General features: G+C 42.2%; 1 protein-coding gene across 1 annotated transcript; it reads right to left on the bottom strand.

Moving 5' to 3' along the window:
* Positions 1–578: 578 nt before the first annotated feature.
* spon2a (spondin 2a, extracellular matrix protein) lies at positions 579–15,213 on the bottom strand. The gene is made up of 6 exons (XM_087799047.1): positions 15,167–15,213; positions 10,075–10,300; positions 6,513–6,733; positions 2,391–2,582; positions 1,941–2,112; positions 579–1,277 (listed from the first exon to the last, which is right to left on the bottom strand). The coding sequence occupies exons 2-6, from the start codon at positions 10,295–10,297 to the stop codon at positions 1,090–1,092; spliced, it is 996 nt and encodes a 331-aa protein (XP_087655173.1). The 5' UTR covers positions 10,298–10,300; positions 15,167–15,213; the 3' UTR covers positions 579–1,089.
* Positions 15,214–20,153: the final 4,940 nt, after the last annotated feature.

Raw genomic sequence — 20,153 nt, 5'->3', positions numbered from 1 at the left:
GGTGAAAAGGAAAACGAAATTAAATGTATTATGTGTAAATAAATAAGGAAATACATTTATCTAATTTAAATTTTCACATTTCAAAAGGAATTATTCCAACAACTCTTTTGTTTTTTCACTGTATTGTTCAGCTCCTTGTCAATTCCCCCACCTTTTTTTCCTCCGGTCATATACATCAATATTTATATATACACACACACAGCTTGTTATTATTATCCACCTCCAGAAAAGGCTGCTATTTGTTTCTCGTTCTTCATTTCAAACAACTGAAATATGAGGCAAAACTGACATCAACATCACGCCTAAGAAACACATCACAACACAAGCCTCGCAGACGTTTTTCATTTGTTTTACAAGTACCTACTGCAGTTCAGACTTCAACCACATGGGGTAAGAAAAGTTCTTTTTATTGAAAAAATCTCTTCAGTAATACACGTGACACATTACAAAGTATTTACAAAATCCAGACATGAAAATATCAAAAGAGGTCAAATAACACAAACAAAAAAATCTACTCTTTCAATGAACAAGTTGCTCATTTCATCGTCTTGACATCGTTACATAAGCGTTTGGCTTGTTGTCTCTTGTGGATATTTATAAACCAGGGTGTGAAGTTACTTTTGAAAGAGCTGCATTTGTCAAGCATGTACAAGTTACCTTTGTAAACCAACTCTCCAGACCTTGTGAAGGTATGAAGTACGTGCAAGGAATTCTATGTGCCAAAAGGTTTGTGGTTGTGTGTGTGCGTGTGTGTGTGTGTGTGTGTGCATGGTCAAACTGTTTTACCGATAACGACCTGTTACATTTCCTCCACAGTTCATTACTATAAAGACATTCACCATCCATCACTCCTCAAATTATTATTATAACCTCAACATGTCCATCCAAACCTCACTCTGTGCTCACTTGTTTTTCCACGAAAACCCGCCAAAAAGAACTCTATTCTTTGGGTTTCCTTTACAAAGACCTTCTCATCTGTCCGCAAGAAGCAAAAGATACTTTGCAAAAGTCGTCTTCCTCGGTCCAGCAGTGACATCTTTAGACCCAGTGTTGAATGCTGGCAGCTCCAGTGCTCAGGTGATCCGCAGGTTACTGGAGTCTCATACAGCTGTGCGGTATGCACTCAGCTTGTTCTTCCAATTCGGGACACGGGGTGCCAGAATTTGCAGGCCGAAGAAGGATGTAACGTGTGCGATGACGGACTCCACCTTTTGAACAGGGGCCCAGGCACAAACCCCAGGAGGACCACAGAGATACTTCACAGTCAAGTGGTGTTGCTGTATTTAGAGGAGGGGGAAAGGTGTGATACACACAAATAGAATGAGTACAAATTACAGTACAAGTGTCTTTTCTGTTGACCCAAATTGCTAAAAAAAAGATTTTTGGATAGGTTGGAATCGTGTAAAGCAACGTTATGAATACATAAAGAGTCCTCTACAAGTAACTAAAGTACTTCAGACGAGGTTCAATGTAGCTTCACACCCGCTGCCTGGGGGCCAATTGAGGTCAATAGGATACAACTCTACACCGAGTTAATATTGGATTCCTGCTTTATAATAGTGCTTCCTAGGTTTTTCTCCATGCACTGTAAGCCATTGTGGGCTCGGACGTTTTACAGCCAACTACCCACTGAAATTGGTCAAGTTAACTTCAACAGAACTTTGAGTGACATTATTTTTAATTCTTATTTGTTAGCCTCACTGGGTTAAAGCAGCAGGTTCATTTGATTCAATTATTTTCTATCATGTCTGAAGTACTAACTGGACTTTTTGAAGCTTCCGCGAGGATAAAATGTTTTTGTTTTGTAAACAAATGCACATGCAGTCGCGGTTGGTCCTTCAGTTACACTACTCAAAAACTAGGGGGCGCCAGAAACAATCTGCTTTAATCCGAAATGTGCATCTGCTTAGAACTTTAAATCAACTCTGAGTCGCTCTTACCTGAGAATCGCTGTGGATTGATGGAGTTTGGCATGATGTGATTGGACATGGGTGCGTGGCGGTTGTGGGGTCTGCTCAGTCGCGTGATCCTTATGCTCGCGATGGGGGGGAGTTCTTTTAGACGTGGATAGTAGTAGGAGTTCGCCGGATGGTTTGGCATCTGTGAGGTGATCTGAAAGATGCAAAGTGGAACAGATCGGAATAATTCATCGGCCAGCAGATTCCGAACAAAGGTTCAACAGTCCACTTAGAAACACATGGGTAGAGAGAGATGGACCGTTACGTAAGAGAGGCGATTGAACCTTGAATCACTTTGGGCTGAGGATGACAGTTAAGAATTACACCTCACTCCCAAACGATGTCAGGGCACGGAGCGGGACGGCCATCTGGGATCTCACTTAAATGCGTTTTATGTCATAATATTGTTAGTAACTTCAACCTTTGACTCACCTTTGTTATGTTTTCTTGTGGAACGGTGGGAAAGTTAGGGGAGGAGAAGGTGAATCCGCTGTCGGTCCCTGCGTCAAAAGGCTGCAGGTCAACGGTGACTTCCTGTTTCCAGTGGTTACCGTCGCAGAGGTTCAGGCTGTCCACGCCAACATACCAGTCGGGGCTCGGTATTATCTTCGCCATCATTGAAAGCTAGTGATCAGGAAAAATATCACAGAATAGAATTAGAATCAACGATCACTTTCTACATTCATTGAGATATAAGTGTGTGTTCTTGGATGTAGAAAGTTTTTGACGCTGTTTTTTTAAAACCATTCATGCAAGAAATTAAAATGATAAATAAGATATAAGGGAAGATGAATTCATGACTGAATTCTAGCATAACGCATCTCTGAATAGGCCACAAATACTCAACTTTGCGGTTTTAAAAAGTTCCCCGATTATTTTTTAACATAAAACCACCTGGCAAAGGGCAAAATTAAATTTTGCATTCTCTGTAGGTCATAATTTCACCATGCATTTGGAAGGGGAACTCTTGTGGACCACATCATTTGACTCTGGCAGGCCCAGGTCCTTGAGTTTGATACATGTGATTTTGCAAATTACAAACAGAGAAAGTCTAAAAAATGTTGTCTGTCTTCAAAGTAGTTAAGAAAAAGAAATATTTTCTGACAGATCACTTTGGTTGACATCTTTGAGGTTGAATTTCTCCGTCAGATTTGTAATCCACATGTCTCACTCTCGCCACACAATGTAAACCAAGACGCTCCTCAGGGCTGATATCAATCGTAGAAAACGTGTTGGATCAAACAGAACCACTTGGAGACTCATGAAAGAAATGCGCATCACAACAGAGTTCGACAGATTTAAATACCACACACAAATAACAAAACAAGAAACAGGAGGTTGTAAATTGTTTGGGCAGGCCTCGAAAACAGCATGTGTGCGTCAGTGCCTGGTTTTCCCGGAATGGATGGGACGGTGTCTCTTCGGTGATAGATGAATCTCCGGAGCTAATACAGGACGTGAGGTCAGCGCGGGCTGAGGTGGCAGACAAACAGAAGATCCCTCCTGAGTTGGAAATATGACATGCGAGAAGCTGCTGTGAGACATCCAAGCTTAGGAAGCCAACAAAGGATGTCACACATGTGTAGCGCTGGAATAGACATCACACCGGGCAGACCGGAGCACTCTGGTTCAGGTCAGTGTCAGCGTGACACTGGCCGTCTGTTCCCTGTGCCTTTGAGCTACAAATCTGAATGGGACATATTGCTTTTCAGAAGTATCTTTTTCATCCACTCGCTCTTCTCGTCCAGCGACACCGCGGTGTTTCTCGGAGCTGCTGTATCCATTGAGCCAACCTGAAAGGATGTGAGGGGTTTCCCTCGCTCCTCGGGCCCCTGTGGGTTCGCAATATACAGGCCAGGAAGTATCTCCGGGATACAGACAGTTACTCAAAGCTCCCATGATCCATCTTGCTTTTTTTCTTCATCTCAGCAAATCACAAAACCTCCGCAGAGAGACCTTAGCGAACATGCAGGCCAGCCCGGTAGCAGAAGAAGCTTAGTGCACAGCTGGTATAATTCCATTATGTCTGGTGCCACTGATCCTACACAATATAAACTTCTTCAGGATGATAAACCTCGGACACGGAGGGCATTTATTTCATGTTCTCTGTCTGCTTTCAATTACACGTTTACAGCATGTGAGCGCAGAGATAGGAATCGTGTGTGTTTGGGAGATTTTGGTGCGTTGCGTGTGGATGTTTTGGTTTGTGGTGAGACGAAAATGAGTTTACCAGAGACAAACAGACAAAGCGCATAAACAGATTTCAGCTGATTCTCGTCCTCTTGACTAACTTTAGTTCACCTCGGGAGCTCGAGGCAGCCGCAGACGTCGCATGCGAAGACGACGGGCAATAAAGCTGCCGTTCACAAGTACTTACCGACAGACTTGTTTATGGGTTTTTCACGGCTCAAGCGTTTATAACCCACCGACAAATGTAGGTCATCATAATTCAAGGCAGACCCCAAAAAACCTATCTCTAAAACTGCTTTCTAACACCGACCGCAACACTTTCCTGTAATTTCATATCTCATTCTCAAATGCCAAAAAACTGAAGAGAAAAATAGTCCTTGCTTTACCTTTGCTGCGCTGTGATGTTGATGCATTTGGATGTTACATTGACCCAATTCCATTAATTTGAGGGTTATTATTGAGTCTTGGCAGGATGGCTAGACGTTCATTTTGAATCAAAGCCGCGCATTCATGAGCTATACTTGACCCTGGATACACCCCAGACGTATGAGTGGTTATTGTCAGATTTATATTGTTCAGGCCGTTCATGGTTTCCATATCCAGAATTGAGCAGATCTGGACTTCATCTGAAAAGCAGTAGCAATGAAATCCCTCTGTAGTGGATCTGCCGTTAGAATATATTGTCTTGAGGTCTTCCTCACACCCAAGACCAGTCTGATGCATTAGTTTCATTGACTGGCCCTTGAAGGCGTGACCGACTCAACAAATGTTAAGTAAATAATCTAGTTGACCCATCTACGTTGACGGAGCCGATTGCGTTGTAAGTGACTTGTCTCAAGACAATCAGGTGAAGACGGCCATCTTAGAAACTCCCCAGTCTCCCCGGCATATCCCTGGTATCCCCATCGGTCTTCTACCGGTGGGACATGCCCTGAAACTCCTAACTAGCAACGTGTCCATGAGGCTCCTGACAATATGCCAAAGGTGACAATGTCAGTGGTGAAGAAGTCAAATTCAAAGATTTGGGAAGCAACCACAGAGAAGCTTCATGCTAAAATGAATCGTCTCCAAAAAGAGGGGCAGGGGCTCTAGCCCAGGTCTCTCCCCAATGACCATGATTCCCTTCAGATCGCTAAGGGTTAGGGTTAAGGTATTTGTTCGGCTTGTACCTGCAATATTCTTCTTTTGGTCACTTCCAACTTTAATGACCATTGATGAGTTTTGGAACCTAGTTGGACTAGTATACCTTGAGATACGTCTTTTGCAGATGCAAATGATATAGATAATTGAATCTATGTGTCTGGTAACAAATGCCTCACGAAGGGGACTGTGAAGTTACCCAGTGGTTTGTGACCGTTAGAAAAGATTCAAGGCAGTCATTGATCTTGAATTGTTAACTCAAGATCTATAAGGGTAAATCAAGGCCAACATAAATCATTTTATGTGGTTGACAAGATATTTTAATGCAAAAATTGCAATTTAATTTTAATGTAAAATGCACTTAAATCCAGACCAGCCCGGCCAAACCTTGTTGATATTACCAAGCCTGATACTCAGGACGCATCAATCAAATTACATTTGCCAGCATTTAATGTGGAAATAAGTTGACGAAGAAGCAGAAGAATTCAGTGAAAGACAGGAAAATTGATGTTTGCCCTAAACAGAAAAATGTCTCCCAGGATTATGAGATGATGTCGGTGGTGAAGAAGTCCAATTTTAGGGATTTGGGAACCGACCGCAGAGATGCTTCATAATAAAGTCAACCTCAAATAAGACAAACCGACATCACTTCGTGTTCATACCCTTTCCCAGTTAAGGGAGCGCCAGTCGACGGATGAAAAGGTCCAGGTCAGTTTGGGTCACCTACACCAAGAAAGGAGGGACCCCAAGGCTTGCTATAGCTAGTTTACGTAGCTAGGCTAAGGGGCTTCGGGGCCACAAAAACAAAAATTCCTCTTCCATCTATCTTTCCATTCCCTAACACATTTTTAGCAGGGTAGAAATATTTCTCTTTCGTGGAGATGACGTCCATCTTTGAAAGTGCCTATGATGTGGTGATAAATTGTCCAACTCTAAGCTGTTACTGAATTTCAACCTGGGCCCCCTTCCTAAGCTCCCAGAGCGGAGCGGGACAGGCAGCAGACAAAGTGCAGACCATGCAGGATGGATGTGGGCGTTTGTGGCTGCAGGGCTTCAAGCACTTAAGGTTAAACACAGTCTGATTGGATCATGGAAAGAACCAGTGAAGTGTTTGGTCGGTGCGGATGGACCGTATTACGCGAAGGCTCGGGTCACCAGATGACGAAACAGATTTAATCAAGCAGATGTGTCAGTGTGTGTGTGTGTGTGTATTGTTTCAATTACCAGTGAGTTGCGAGGCTGCATAAGCAACTCGGTGGAGCTGTGCCCAATGCCATTAGGAATACCAGCTGTCCGGTACATGGCGCCAACGGAACGTCTCCTTCTCGCTTCCTTGGCCTCCTTCATTATTTCCACCGTCACCCCAATTTCCGCAAAGTTCTGAACCCCTATGCTGGCCCGGGCTCCTTCCTCCCACAGCCGATAATGGTGGTTATGAGTCACAGCTAGAGGGGGATGAAGAAAGGCGAGCATTATTTTGCAGAAAATGGATTGATTCTCGAGAAGAATGAGACACTTCGAATCGTACACCTGTGTTGGCTTAAAGCGATAGTTCGCCCCAAAATTCAAACTTCGCTCGTTTTCTACTCACCCTTATGTCGACTAAGAGTTGAGATTATTTTCAGAGCCATCTGTTCTTTTTAGAGCTATAGACAAAAATGTATTTCAACCTCGCAACTGGAGCCCCGTTGTCTTCGTCTTCATCTTCATCCAAAAAGACACTTAAAGACATCCATACTGCTCGTCTGTAGCGTCCCTCTTGTATTGAAGTCTCGACAAGAGGAATTTATCTGATAAAAACTCAATAAATCTGTATATTTTAAGTGCGTTTGTAGTGGAACCTACAAGTTTTTTGGCTCTTGCTACAACTATATACTTGTTCAAGCACATGGTCAGTGTCAGCGTGCAAGATTTACGCCGATACCCTAATAGCATCCGCTAAAAAACAAACTTAAAATATAGTATACTTAACACATATTTGTTTAAGTTTTTTCCAAACAATTCCTAATGTCGAGGCTCCAATACAAGATGGACGTTACAGACGAGCAGTATGGAGTTTTTTTTAGATGTTTTTAAGTGTCTTTTTGGACAAAGACAACTGAGCTCCAGTTGCTACATTAGCATGAAATACATTTGTACCGATAACTCTAAAAAGAACTGATTAATCTGAAAATAATCCAAACCTTAGTGAGGTGAGTAGAAAATGTTTAAATTCTTGGATTGTATTGGGCTCGCTAGCCTAGCAAGCTAACTCTCCAATCAGCTAAACTGAACCCTCTAATGAATTGAGTAAAACCAAAGCAGGCTCATCATAAACCTCAAACCAAAGTCCAACATTGCTGGATAGATTTATCTTCTAGTTCCCCAAAAATCCATTTATATTCCACGATCAAGATCATCTGTTTAGAATCAACGAATCATAATGACGTTCAAAGGTCGCGCTGAAAGCAGCGACGCTACCGGCCCACGGCTGGCGGTTTCCAGGGCAGAGCCGGGGTTAGCCAAAAAACACGCTGACAAATGCTCCAATTCCTCTGCCTTACCTCACATCCAGACGCACCACCATGTCGTCATTCCTTAAACGCTCCTGACACACTTACTGACACACACTCACGCACACGTCTCTCGCACACTTCACACACGATCCCGTTTCTTCCCCCGAAAACTGTCATTACTTAAGCGCTAAATTACATTTCCATTCCCCGGGAAAATTTCCCACAACCTTGAAATCCGATGACAACGTCACGTTCGTGTCCCGTCGAGACTTTTAAAAGTACCGGGCCCGAGTGGTTTTTAAGTTGAAAGGATCGACAAAAAGTCCGTCACCCGTCCTTGGTCCACTGCCCCCCCGGTCAACCCGATTCAAAACCCCCATTAGAGGTCCCCGGATCCCTTGACAGGTTGTTATTTGTGCGGTGACTCCATGTGTTTTTCTTTCCTCCTGTCAAACGATGACCAGGACCGAGGCACACTAAAGACATTGTGCGAGGAGGTCACGATACAACCGATGTACACACAAACACACAACATCTGCCAGCCACCCTGAGAGCCGCGGCGTGGAAAAGTCGGGCCCCACTTGTTTCCTTGTCAACCCCCGTCTCTGAGCGAGGACTCTACCGCACCCAACCACCTTCACTGCGGCCTCGCACTGTGGCGCACCGCTTGGGAAAGAATGAACAATAAAAAAGATATTAAAGACATTTCTGGACAGACGTTACTAGACAGTCGGGCCATCTGGAGGATTTTAGCAAGTCATACTTTGTCTGCTTCGTGTTAAGGCCTTTGCCTTTTCTCGCTTCTGACAGAACGACTGCAGCAATAAAAGGATTTTGAGTGAAATATAGCTTTTGAGTCCTTTTTTTTGACTCCAGTTTTCACTGCATTAGCGCGTATGCTAGGGCGCGAGCTAGCTTCTCTGTACCCGAACGTTTTTAAACGTTACGATATCTAAATATATCTTGGTTCTTTCCCCGCAACTGTACGTATAAAATGGCTCCAACCTCCATCACATCGCTACGTAACAAAGAAAAAGGCAGATGATGTCGTCATATCGCGTGCAAACTTTTCAACCAATTCTGAGTGAAGACTCCGAGACGTTCACATGCCAGAGTGGAAAGGAAACACTTAAAATAGCAAATTCCTTGTGTAATTTCAGGGTCAAGGTGACCCGGGGGTCCAAAACCAAATGTGTCTGAGGTATCGCTTGTGTTATCTCAGGGTCAAGGTGACCCGGGGGTCCAAAACCAAATGTGTCTGAGGTATCGCTTGTGTTATCTCAGGGTCAAGGTGACCCGGGGGTCCAAAACAGACTGTGTCTGAGGTATCGCTTGTGTTATCTCAGGGTCAAGATGACCCGGGGGTCCAAAACCAAATGTGTTTGTGGGATCCCTTGTGTTGTCTCTGGGTCAAGCGAACAACCTCCAGCACTGCATATGTATTTATGGAAGCCAAGGAGGTCGTTGACCTTGACCCAGAGACAACACAAGGGATACCACAAAAACATTTGCTCTCAGGCCTCCGGGTCATCTTCACCCTGAGATAACACAATGGATACCACAAACACATTTGTTCTTAGGCCTCTGGATCATCTTGACCCCGAATAACACACGTGATACCACAAACACATTTGTTTTTGGACAACCAGGTCACCTTGACCCTGAGACAACACAATGGATAGCACAAACACATTTGATTTCAGGCCTTTGGGTCATCTTGCCCCTGAGATAACATCATGAAATTTCTTGGAGGTGCTGATCCTCTTCCTCTGCGTCTTAAGCGATCATAATGTGTGGTATTATTATGTTCCGGCTCTGAAGAACAGGAAGAACACATTTAAAAGAAGGTTGAACAATAATTGGCAACAGGGTCCAGGATCACCCACGAGATCTTCAGCTCATTCATCAGGTCCAGTGACATCATCGCTTAGAGACTCAGAACAGCTGCTTGTCTCCATTAGAAAAAAAACACTTTTGAATAACAAGCATGTTTTCAAATCCACCTGAGAAATCAAACCTGGACGCCTGGACTCAATTACAGACACTCCTGGAGAATGAAATACACGTCTCTTGGGTGGATGTTGATTTTACGACTCGTTTCATTTGTAGCGTCTGGCACTTGTTCAACATTAATGTCACTTTTCCGACTAATAAATAACAGAACAAACAGGAGTTTTCCTGCCAATTGATAACATCAACGTCCTGCTTTCCTTCAGAGTGTTGGGACTAACCAGCATCTGGCTCACCCCCCCTCATTAAACTCAGCGCGTCAGTTAGCACAAGCTAGTTACCGATGAGTTTGGACCACTGCGCTGGAGGCCGGAACAGCGGGTACTGCTTGGGGAAGGCCTGAGGGTCCCAGTGGCCGGTGAAGACCAGAAGGTAGGAGGCCGGACCTTTGGCGGAACATTCTGCGGAACCTACTGGTCGGAGAAGAGCCGCCAGCGTGAGCTGGAGCTTGAGGAGCACGACGAGGAGTCGCTGGAGCCAGCAGGTCTGCTGTGGGGCCGACATCGTCTAGGAGCAGAAGAAGAATTACTGGAAAGAACTTTTAATTGAGTTTTTTAAACATAAAACAAAACTCAAAATAGTCAAAGAATTTTATTTTATTTTATTACAAAATTAAAGTCGTATATAATACATTTATTAAAAGATTGAAGTTGTACTAAAATACATGTAGTACAAGTTTAAAAACTTATAAAAATACATTTATCACAAGATTAAAGACGTATTAAACTACATTTATAATAACATTAAAGTCGTACAAAATATATTTATAACGAGATTTAAGTCTAAATAAAATGTATCAATTAAATTCTTACAAAAAATATTTATTACTAGATTGAATGTGTACAAAAATGTATTTATTACATGATTAAAGTCGTACAAAAATGTATTTATTGCGAGATTAAAGTCGTACAAAATATATTTATTCGGAGATTAAAGTCGTACTAAAATATATTTATATAAAGATTAAAGTCGTACAAAATATATTTATTCGGAGATTAAAGTCGTACTAAAATGTATTTATTACGAGATTAAAGTCGTACTAAAATATATTTATATAAAGATTAAAGTCGTACAAAATATATTTATTCGGAGATTAAAGTCGTACTAAAATGTATTTATTACGCGATTAAAGTCGTACAATAATAAATTTAATTGCTATAAAAGTCGTACAAAAATATATTTATACGAGATTGAAGTCGTACTAAAGTATATTTATAACGAGATTAAAGTCGTACAAAAATGTGTTATGAGATTAAAGTCATATGAAATGGACAAAAATACATTTAAACAAAATTAAAGTTGTATATAAATACATTTATTACGAGATTAAAATAGTATAAAAACAAAGCGGATATGACGTGACTTTAATCCCGTATATATTATTTTTACGTTAAGTTTGATACTCCATCATAGTCTTTACATATTGAACAACAATTATGTTTTTACATCTTAAATGTTGGATGCATTTAACATTTAACATCTAGAGAACAACACACAGAAAACAACAATTTAAACTAGAAATATATGCAAGTGTATTTTCATTGCTGCATCTTTTGTCGTTTCCACTTCGCTGAAGCGGTCAATCATCTATTTGCGAGCGTGTGGTCGCCCGATGATGGCGGCGGTCACGAAAGCGAAGATGCCTCTCATACCTGCGTCCGAAGGGCCCAATAAACATCGCAGACGACCCTGAGACGCAGACCTGCCGCGGGTCTGACCTCAGCGCCGGACCATCTGGCCGCGGCCAGGAATGTGCTGAACCCTCGCTCGGGACGTCTGCTTCTGTCGCTTCCATCGTCACGCAGCGAGAGTAATGTCAAACCCAGGGCGACGAGGTGTTTTTTTTAAAAGCCTATAAACTGATAAAAGTTGTCGTTTTGTCTGTTCCCAGAAGTACTTTTTATTTCTTGACATATTTGTTTGAAGTATAATGAAGTGACATGAATCACCGCAGCGTTTGCTCGAGACTCGTCGACGGAGAAGATATTTTTCCTGCTCCATCGTTGGATATAAAACCTCGGAGCAGCTGAAGACGGCGGTTTAAATTTGGACGCACAAGCGGGCGAGGTGCGGACAAACGCACAAATAACAACCGCGTCCAACCGAAGTATTGTCCCTGAAGTCTATTTCCAGGGATCAGATTGTGTTTCTCTCGAGGACCTGCGGGGCCACATGTGCCACGGGGCTCTTGACCTGGATTTCTGGGAGCGGGACGCAGGTGTGTGTGCTCCTCACTCAGGGAAAACCAGGTCGGTGGGGTCAAAGGTCATCACGGGGGGGGGTAAAAAAAAAAGGGTTGAGAAAGCTGTTCCAGCCGTTTCCTTAAAAATAGACCCGAAAACCATCCGTTACTTCACTTCTATAAAAAGATGAACTTGTGCAAGTGACATCATCACAGCTGACGAACTTGGCTCCCGTTGAGATTTTGTCTCCTAAAGCGTTGGACTGGAGCCAGAAGACTCGAGAGGTTATCGGGGATAAATCCGAGGCAAACATGTGACCTGAAGAGGCTCTCTGATTGGTTTTCCTAAATCAAGTAACTCTAGTTGTCGTCCCAAATATTCCAGGAAACGACATCGAGAGCATAAATTAATTAAAAACGGTGTTTAAAAAGAGAGAATGTGTATGAAGAACCACCATTCAAACGGCCAGAAAATTGAGTGTGGATCGATGGACACTTTCCACCCTCAATGGCCGCCATCTTAGTGACGCTAAACTGAAGCTACGTCACTGACGACGCTTCTTCGGAGCAGATGCCGGCGTAAATGTCTCTAGAAAACACTAGTTTAATCACAAAACAACACAACAACAATAATAACACACGATAATGTCCAACAGCTGGTTGCAATCAATGTTAAAAAGTAGTAGAAGAAGAAGTTGTCGAGTCATTTCCGGTAAGTGTGTAGCAGCAGAGTTTGATTTGAGACAGTACTACACTCTCTTAATTTGAGCACTGGGCAAGTAACTGCACTTCATCACAGTGTACTCTAAAGCAGTGCACTTAGAGAAGTGTGCGATTTAAGACAGTACTACATGTCGAAATGTGCACGCTGGGCAAGTACGTGCACTGTCTTACAAGTGTACTGTAAAGCAGTGCACTTATTTTTGTTATTTTATTGCCCGAGTGCCTGAGTTGTTTAGTTTATTGCTATTTTATTTCCTCTCTTGAGCTAATTTTTGTTATATTCTGTCTTTGTTTTGCGTCTGTTTTGTGTGTTTTCTCCGTTTCATGCCCAGTAGTTTAGCGATCGTGGTTTATAGTGTATTTCTCAAGTCATTTAAAATAATCAATTAAAAAAATATATCTTGTAATAAACTTGCTTAAATTGCTTTAACAGCAAAAAGGTGATCAGGACTGACTCGGTCAAGGTTTCTTGGAGGAACCTCGGAGTTGTCGGCACTGACTCCTTAAAACTAGTGATGGTCTGATGAAGCTTCATGATGCAGTGTCATGTTGTTTAGAGGTCAGTAGGTGGCGCCACCAGTTTTTAAAATGACGTGATGTTTTCATTAGAACAGTTGTTCACAGGTTGAGATGTAAAATCACCAAATCTACCTTTCATTTTCCATCTTAAGTGGTTTTAAAAATGTCCAAAAACAAAATCATTTTGACAGAACAGAGTCATAATAAAAATGCACTAAAAATGAAATTTGTCACAATAAAAAAAAGAAAAGAATTGCTTTTATTTTAGTAGAGAAAAAAACGCAACAAAAAACCAGCTAATGAGCAAACATTAAGTTTGAGGGATGTTGGAGTTGTACCCCAAATTGTTATTGTTATTGTTGTGAGTATCTTTTTAAGTTTTAAGTAGTTTACTTAGAGTATAAAAGTAAGATTACTTATAGTACTAGGTAGTGATGGTCTGATGAACTTCATGAAGCAGTGTCATTATTCTCAGAGTCCACTAGATGGCGCCACCTACTGACCTCTTAACAACATGACACTGCTTCATGAAGCTTCATCAGCACATCACTAGTACGAGGTACTAGGTAGAGAAAGGGTTTGACTTGATAAGCTTATGCTTCTCAAAACTCCTTTTCAAACTTTTTTTCTTTCTTGAATAGTTCAATCTGTATTTTGTTGATCTTTACATGTTTGTATTAGAGTACAATTTTAAAGTATTCATTCATTCATACATTCATTAATGAATTAATTCATTTATTTGTGAACTGGTTCTTATGTTGCTGTGTGAAACTACAGGGCAGTCTTGGGTAAATACTTATCAGTAAACTTAAATATTGCGATATTTTTTTATGATTTAACAGCAACACTGACAACAGCAAAAATGAAAAAAAAAGTTTTTATTTAAAATTTTATTAAATTTACAATTAACATGCAAATATTCAATGCATTTTGTTATTTTTGTGTTGCAATTCAACTTCTGGTCGCACTCATCACGTTCTGTGCAGCTTAAACAACAATAATGACCGCCAATGACTGAGGACGAGAGGATACAGTCGACTCCAGCAGATTTAAAGCTGATGTTTGGACATATTTTGGTTTCAAAACAAATTAAAGCAGTTACGAGTTAAGAGTTATGTGGTCTGTAAATTCTATGACACCAGAGTCAAGTACTCGACAATACTACACATATATCCTCGTTACTACAGTATCAAAATATATATCGTATCGTAGCCCCTGTATCGTGATACGTATCGACCTGCTTCTCGCAAATAGTCTCTGGACTTCTCAGCCGAGAGCACATCTCAAGAAATTCAAGAGCGACGCTCAGACGCGAACACTAAAATGAAAGCCGTCCAGGAGCGAGAGAAGAAGAAAGACTCGTCAGACTCGTCTTCCAAAACACGAACCGACTCTCTGACCTTCGCTCTGAACTTGTTCCACTGACACCGTGACACACTGACGGGACATTTTTGGAATGATTCGCTCCGAGCAAGAATCAGAAACCTGCAGCTGATGTGTGCGCGGCTGGAAAACACGCCGGCCGGCCGGAGTAACTGAGGAATCTACCGAAGCACGACGTAAAATCTTTGGACTCTTAACGTCCGAGCTCATCAATCCTGGAAGAATTTCTCTCTCTTTTTTTTTTTCAGACGTGATAAAAGCGGTGGATGTGGCACGGAGCCAAGCGTCATGTCTGCCGCCCCTGTGGGCATCTTCAGCGTGTAATTACAGACTCATGCAGGTACGACTGATCCTAGACACGCTCGTCATCTGGAGAAATCCTGTTAAAAACCTCTTTTTTCTCCTGATACTGACCTCAGTCAACTTCCTTTTCAACTCCTTTTCTTTTTCCACTCTTTTAACGTCAAGAAATTGTTGAAATAAAACCATTTTTTTAAGTTGAAAAGTTTCTAAACTGCAACACCAAACTCAAGTTCATTCATTCTCTGATGTAAAAGAAGAAGTACCTGTTTTCAGAAGCCGGTTCTCTCCTCCTTTGATTCCGACCTTATCGCTCTCGATCCTTCCCTCCTCTCTCTTTATCTCCTTCGTCTACGTTTCTCTCCTCCTCCTCCCCTTCGCTCGCTCATCGTATCTCCCAGAGTTACCCTCTTCTCTCTCTCTCTCTCTCTCTCTCTTTTTTGCACCCTCCCTTCCTTCCTTCCTTCCTCCTTCCCTCCGTCTCCTTGTATGGAAAAGGAGGTTAACGGCGTCTTTTTCTTCTATCGTTCCGTCTCACCACGCGCTTCTCTTTTCCAGTCCCTGTCGGTCGGCTGCTGTAAACTCGGCAACCTTCCTCGGCCCGACGAGGTAATCAACACCACATTGGCTTCTCTCTCGAAGCACCAAGTATTGTCTATTATTCCTCCTGGAGGTGTCCCGTTGCTGAGTAATGTCCGCCATCACCGAGGTGGACGAGAAGTTCCTCCGCATGCAAACGTTTTGGAGTCCAGGAGCAGCTCATTTGCTGATTGGACTCTCATGATATCAAAGGGGTTTTTCGGAGTCTCTGCCGTCATTTTTCCATTCAGATAGTTCTTCTTTCTGTCCTGTGGCGGCTCCAGCTGTGGACCTCAGCTGTGAGAAGCCCTCTGTTCGGGTCAGATAGTTGGACCGTGTGTGTGTGTGTGTGTTGGTGTGTGTGTGTCAGACGTGTGGTCGCCCACAGCTGGTGACCACATGCGCGACCAGAGAGGCTTCTGTTACCGCACTTTTCAACGTGTCATTGCTCAGATTGAAGTGTGTATTTGTGTGTGTGTGTGTGTGTCGAACTTTCTGAACTTTTACCAGTTTTTCGGGCCAAAAGCAGTGACTCACTGGAACCTCAGGTGGGTCGAACGGGTCGCCGTTGCGAGATTAAGAAAAACGCCGGGGTTTTGGAAGAACATGGAGTCTGCTAACAATTGCGTCTTTTGTAAAAATAAAAAAAAAAAACCCCGCAGCCATAAACAATCAAAACACATTTTTCCATCCCGGTGTCCTGGTCAGATCCTTCTTCATCTTCTGGAAAAAAGTGGTTTCTCCAGAGACGACTCCACGAGAGCAGCTGCCGACGGTTTACTCGAAGGGCGACCGTACGTCGTTAAACGTTCTCCGAGCAGAAGCTGAGCCCGACGGAGACGCCGCCGTGAAGTCGGACAGAAAGTGCACCAGAGCAAACACATTCGACACATGTATCAAAAGACATTAAAGCTGATGTAGCAAAAACTTGACACACAGCAAACAGAACACAAATGCTACACAAACTCATATTCACACAGCGCACAAAGCAAATGTAACACAACAAAACGTAACGTAAATGCAACCAAAACTTATATGCAACTTTTATCAAATGCCATGAAAAGTAGAACACAAATGCAATGGCAGCGCAAACACAACGTGTATGCAAACACAACATCTATGCAAACACAACGTGAATGCAAACACAACGTGAATGCAAACACAACGTGAACGCAAACACAACGTGAACGCAAACACAACGTGAACGCAAACACAACGTGAACGCAAACACAACGTGAACGCAAACACAACATCTATGCAAACACAACATGAATGCAAACACAACGTGAACGCAAACACAACGTGAACGCAAACACAACGTGAAGGCAAACACAACGTGAACGCAAACACAACATCTATGCAAACATAACGTGAATGCAAACACAACGTGAATGCAAACACAACGTGAACGCAAACACAACGTGAACGCAAACACAAAATCTATGCAAACATAACGTGAATGCAAACACAACATCTATGCAAACACAACGTGAATGCAAACACAACGTGAACGCAAACACAACATCTATGCAAACATAACGTGAATGCAAACACAACGTGAACGCAAACACAATGTGAACATAATTGCAACATCCAGCAAACACAACACGAACACAACGTGAGCGTAATTTAAACATGTATGCAAACACAACATGAACGCAAACACAACATCTATGCAAACATAACGTGAACGCAAACACAACGTGAACGCAAACACAATGTGAACATAATTGCAACATCCAGCAAACACAACACGAACACAATGTGAGCGTAATTTAAACATGTATGCAAACACAACATGAACGCAAACAAAACGGGAACACAAAAAGAAAACACGAACACAACGTAACCGAAAATGCAACATGTACGCAAACACAAACACAAACACAATGTGACCGTAAATGTAATGTGTACACAAATACAACACAAACACAACGTGACCGTAAATGCAAGATGTACGCAAATACAACAAAAACACAACGTGACCGTAAATGCAACATGTACACAAATACAACACAAACACAACGTGACCGTAAATGCAAGATGTACTCAAATACAACACAAACACAACGTGACCGTAAATGCAAGATGTACGCAAACACAAACACAAACACAATGTGACCGTAAATGTAATGTGTACACAAATACAACACAAACACAACGTGACCGTAAATGCAACATGTACACAAATACAACACAAACACAACGTGACCGTAAATGCAACATGTACGCAAACACAAACACAATGTGACCGTAAATGTAATGTGTACACAAATACAACACAAACACAACGTGACCGTGAATGCAACATGTACTCAAATACAACACAAACACAACGTGACCGTAAATACAACATGTACGCAAACACAAACACAATGTGACCGTAAATGTAATGTGTACACAAATACAACACAAACACAACGTGACCGTAAATGCAACATGTACTCAAATACAACACAAACACAACGTGACCGTAAATGCAACATGTACGCAAACACAAACACAAACACAATGTGACCGTAAATGCAACATGTACACAAACACAAACACAACGTGACCGTAAATGCAACATGTACGCAAACACAAACACAATGTGACCGTAAATGTAATGTGTACACAAATACAACACAAACACAACGTGACCGTAAATGCAACATGTACTCAAATACAACACAAACACAACGTGACCGTAAATGCAACATGTACGCAAACACAAACACAAACACAATGTGACCGTAAATGCAACATGTACACAAATACAACACAAACACAACGTGACCGTAAATGCAACATGTACTCAAATACAACACAAACACAACGTGACCGTAAATGCAACATGTACGCAAACACAAACACAATGTGACCGTAAATGTAATGTGTACACAAATACAACACAAACACAACGTGACCGTAAATGCAACATGTACTCAAATACAACACAAACACAACGTGACCGTAAATGCAACATGTACGCAAACACAAACACAATGTGACCGTAAATGCAACATGTACTCAAATACAACACAAACACAACGTGACCGTAAATGCAACATGTACGCAAACACAAACACAATGTGACCGTAAATGCAACATGTACTCAAATACAACACAAACACAACGTGACCGTAAATGCAACATGTACGCAACACAAACACAAACACAATGTGACCGTAAATGCAACATGTACACAAATACAACACAAATACAACACAAACACAACGTGACCGTAAATGCAACATGTACGCAAACACAAACACAAACACAATGTGACCGTAAATGTAATGTATACAACTACAACACAAACACAACGTGACCGTAAATGCAACATGTACACAAATACAACACAAACACAACTTGACCGTAAATGCAAGATGTACGCAAATACAACACAAACACAACATGACCGTAAATGTAATGTGTACACAAATACAACACAAACACAACGTGACCGTAAATGCAACATGTACTCAAATACAACACAAACACAACGTGACCGTAAATGCAACATGTACGCAAACACAAACACAACGTGACCGTAAATGTAATGTGTACACAAATACAACACAAACACAACGTGACCGTAAATGTAATGTGTACTCAAATACAACACAAACACAACTTGACCGTAAATGTAATGTGTCCACAAATACAACACAAACACAACGTAACCGTAAATGCAACATGTATGCAAATACAACATGACCGTAAATGCAAAATGTACACAAATACAACACAAAGTGACCATAATTGTAACGTACACAAACACAACACAAATGCAAACACAACGTGAAGGTAATTGCAATGTGTACGCAAACACAACACCAACGCAAACAATGCGAACGTAAACACAATGAGAACACATTGCGATAATAATGCAAATTCAAGGGGAACGTAAATGCAACATCAACACCAAAGCAACAAGAACGCAAATCTATTACTGGGAGTGAAGGTGAAAACATAAAGCAGCAAATACTTGATCTAGTGAATGAGAGCACATTACGATTCTGGCGACATGAGATGAAATCGTAAGTGTGTGTTAATGTGTTAACATGTTGTGACTGAATAAAGTGTAGTGTTTGTGAAAACAAACCCATCACCAGGTAATGAACCAGCTTTGATTGACAGGTCGTTGGAACCGCACGCGCACGAAAGGAAGCGTCGCACGATAACATCTCCACTCTGGAAGAGAATCAGCGAAGAGTTTGTTTGCAGACGTTCAGAACCCGTTACCAGGAAGAACCGAGTCTGCCGACAATCAACGGATCAGATAATGGTTCCGAGCCGAGCTCGTGTCTCCGTCGACCCGCGACGCACCGAGGCGGCGAACGCAGCTGCGCCGACGCTCGTCCAGCATCAATCAAACCTGCGCCGCGAGCTAGCATGAGCGACTCCCGAAGACGAACCTTCTCCGCCCGTCAATCAACGGCGGGAGGAAAACCATGAGCTCATCACGGACCTGATCCGGACCAGATGAGAATCAATACCAGGCCCTCGGGGACGATGATCCCCGATCGGGTTCGAGACTCACTTTTCTCTGAAGCCATCGATGCGATGAAAGAAAAGTTTTCAAGGAGCTTCAGTTCGTCCTGAAGAGGCTTCGTTTTTTTTTTTGGGGGGGTGTTTGGGGTTTTGTGGGCGACGTTAACAAAAAGGCAATAGCTGTGGTGAGCCGTC

The sequence above is a fragment of the Callionymus lyra genome, chromosome 9, assembly GCF_982586985.1.
Source record: "Callionymus lyra chromosome 9, fCalLyr1.hap1.1, whole genome shotgun sequence".
Classification (NCBI taxonomy): Eukaryota; Metazoa; Chordata; class Actinopteri; order Syngnathiformes; family Callionymidae; genus Callionymus; species Callionymus lyra.
The sequence above is the reverse complement of the archived record's forward strand: the minus strand, read 5'-3'. Positions and strand labels throughout refer to the sequence as shown.

Coding starts and splice junctions, on each gene's coding strand:
- spon2a (XM_087799047.1), bottom strand. CDS start 10,297: ATGTCGGCCCCACAGCAGACCTGCTGGCTCCAGCGACTCCTCGTCGTG. Junction 2,113..2,390: donor CACAAGAAAACATAACAAAG/GTGAGTCAAAGG, acceptor TGCATCTTTCAG/ATCACCTCACAGATGCCAAA. Junction 1,278..1,940: donor CAATCCACAGCGATTCTCAG/GTAAGAGCGACT, acceptor CTCTAAATACAG/CAACACCACTTGACTGTGAA.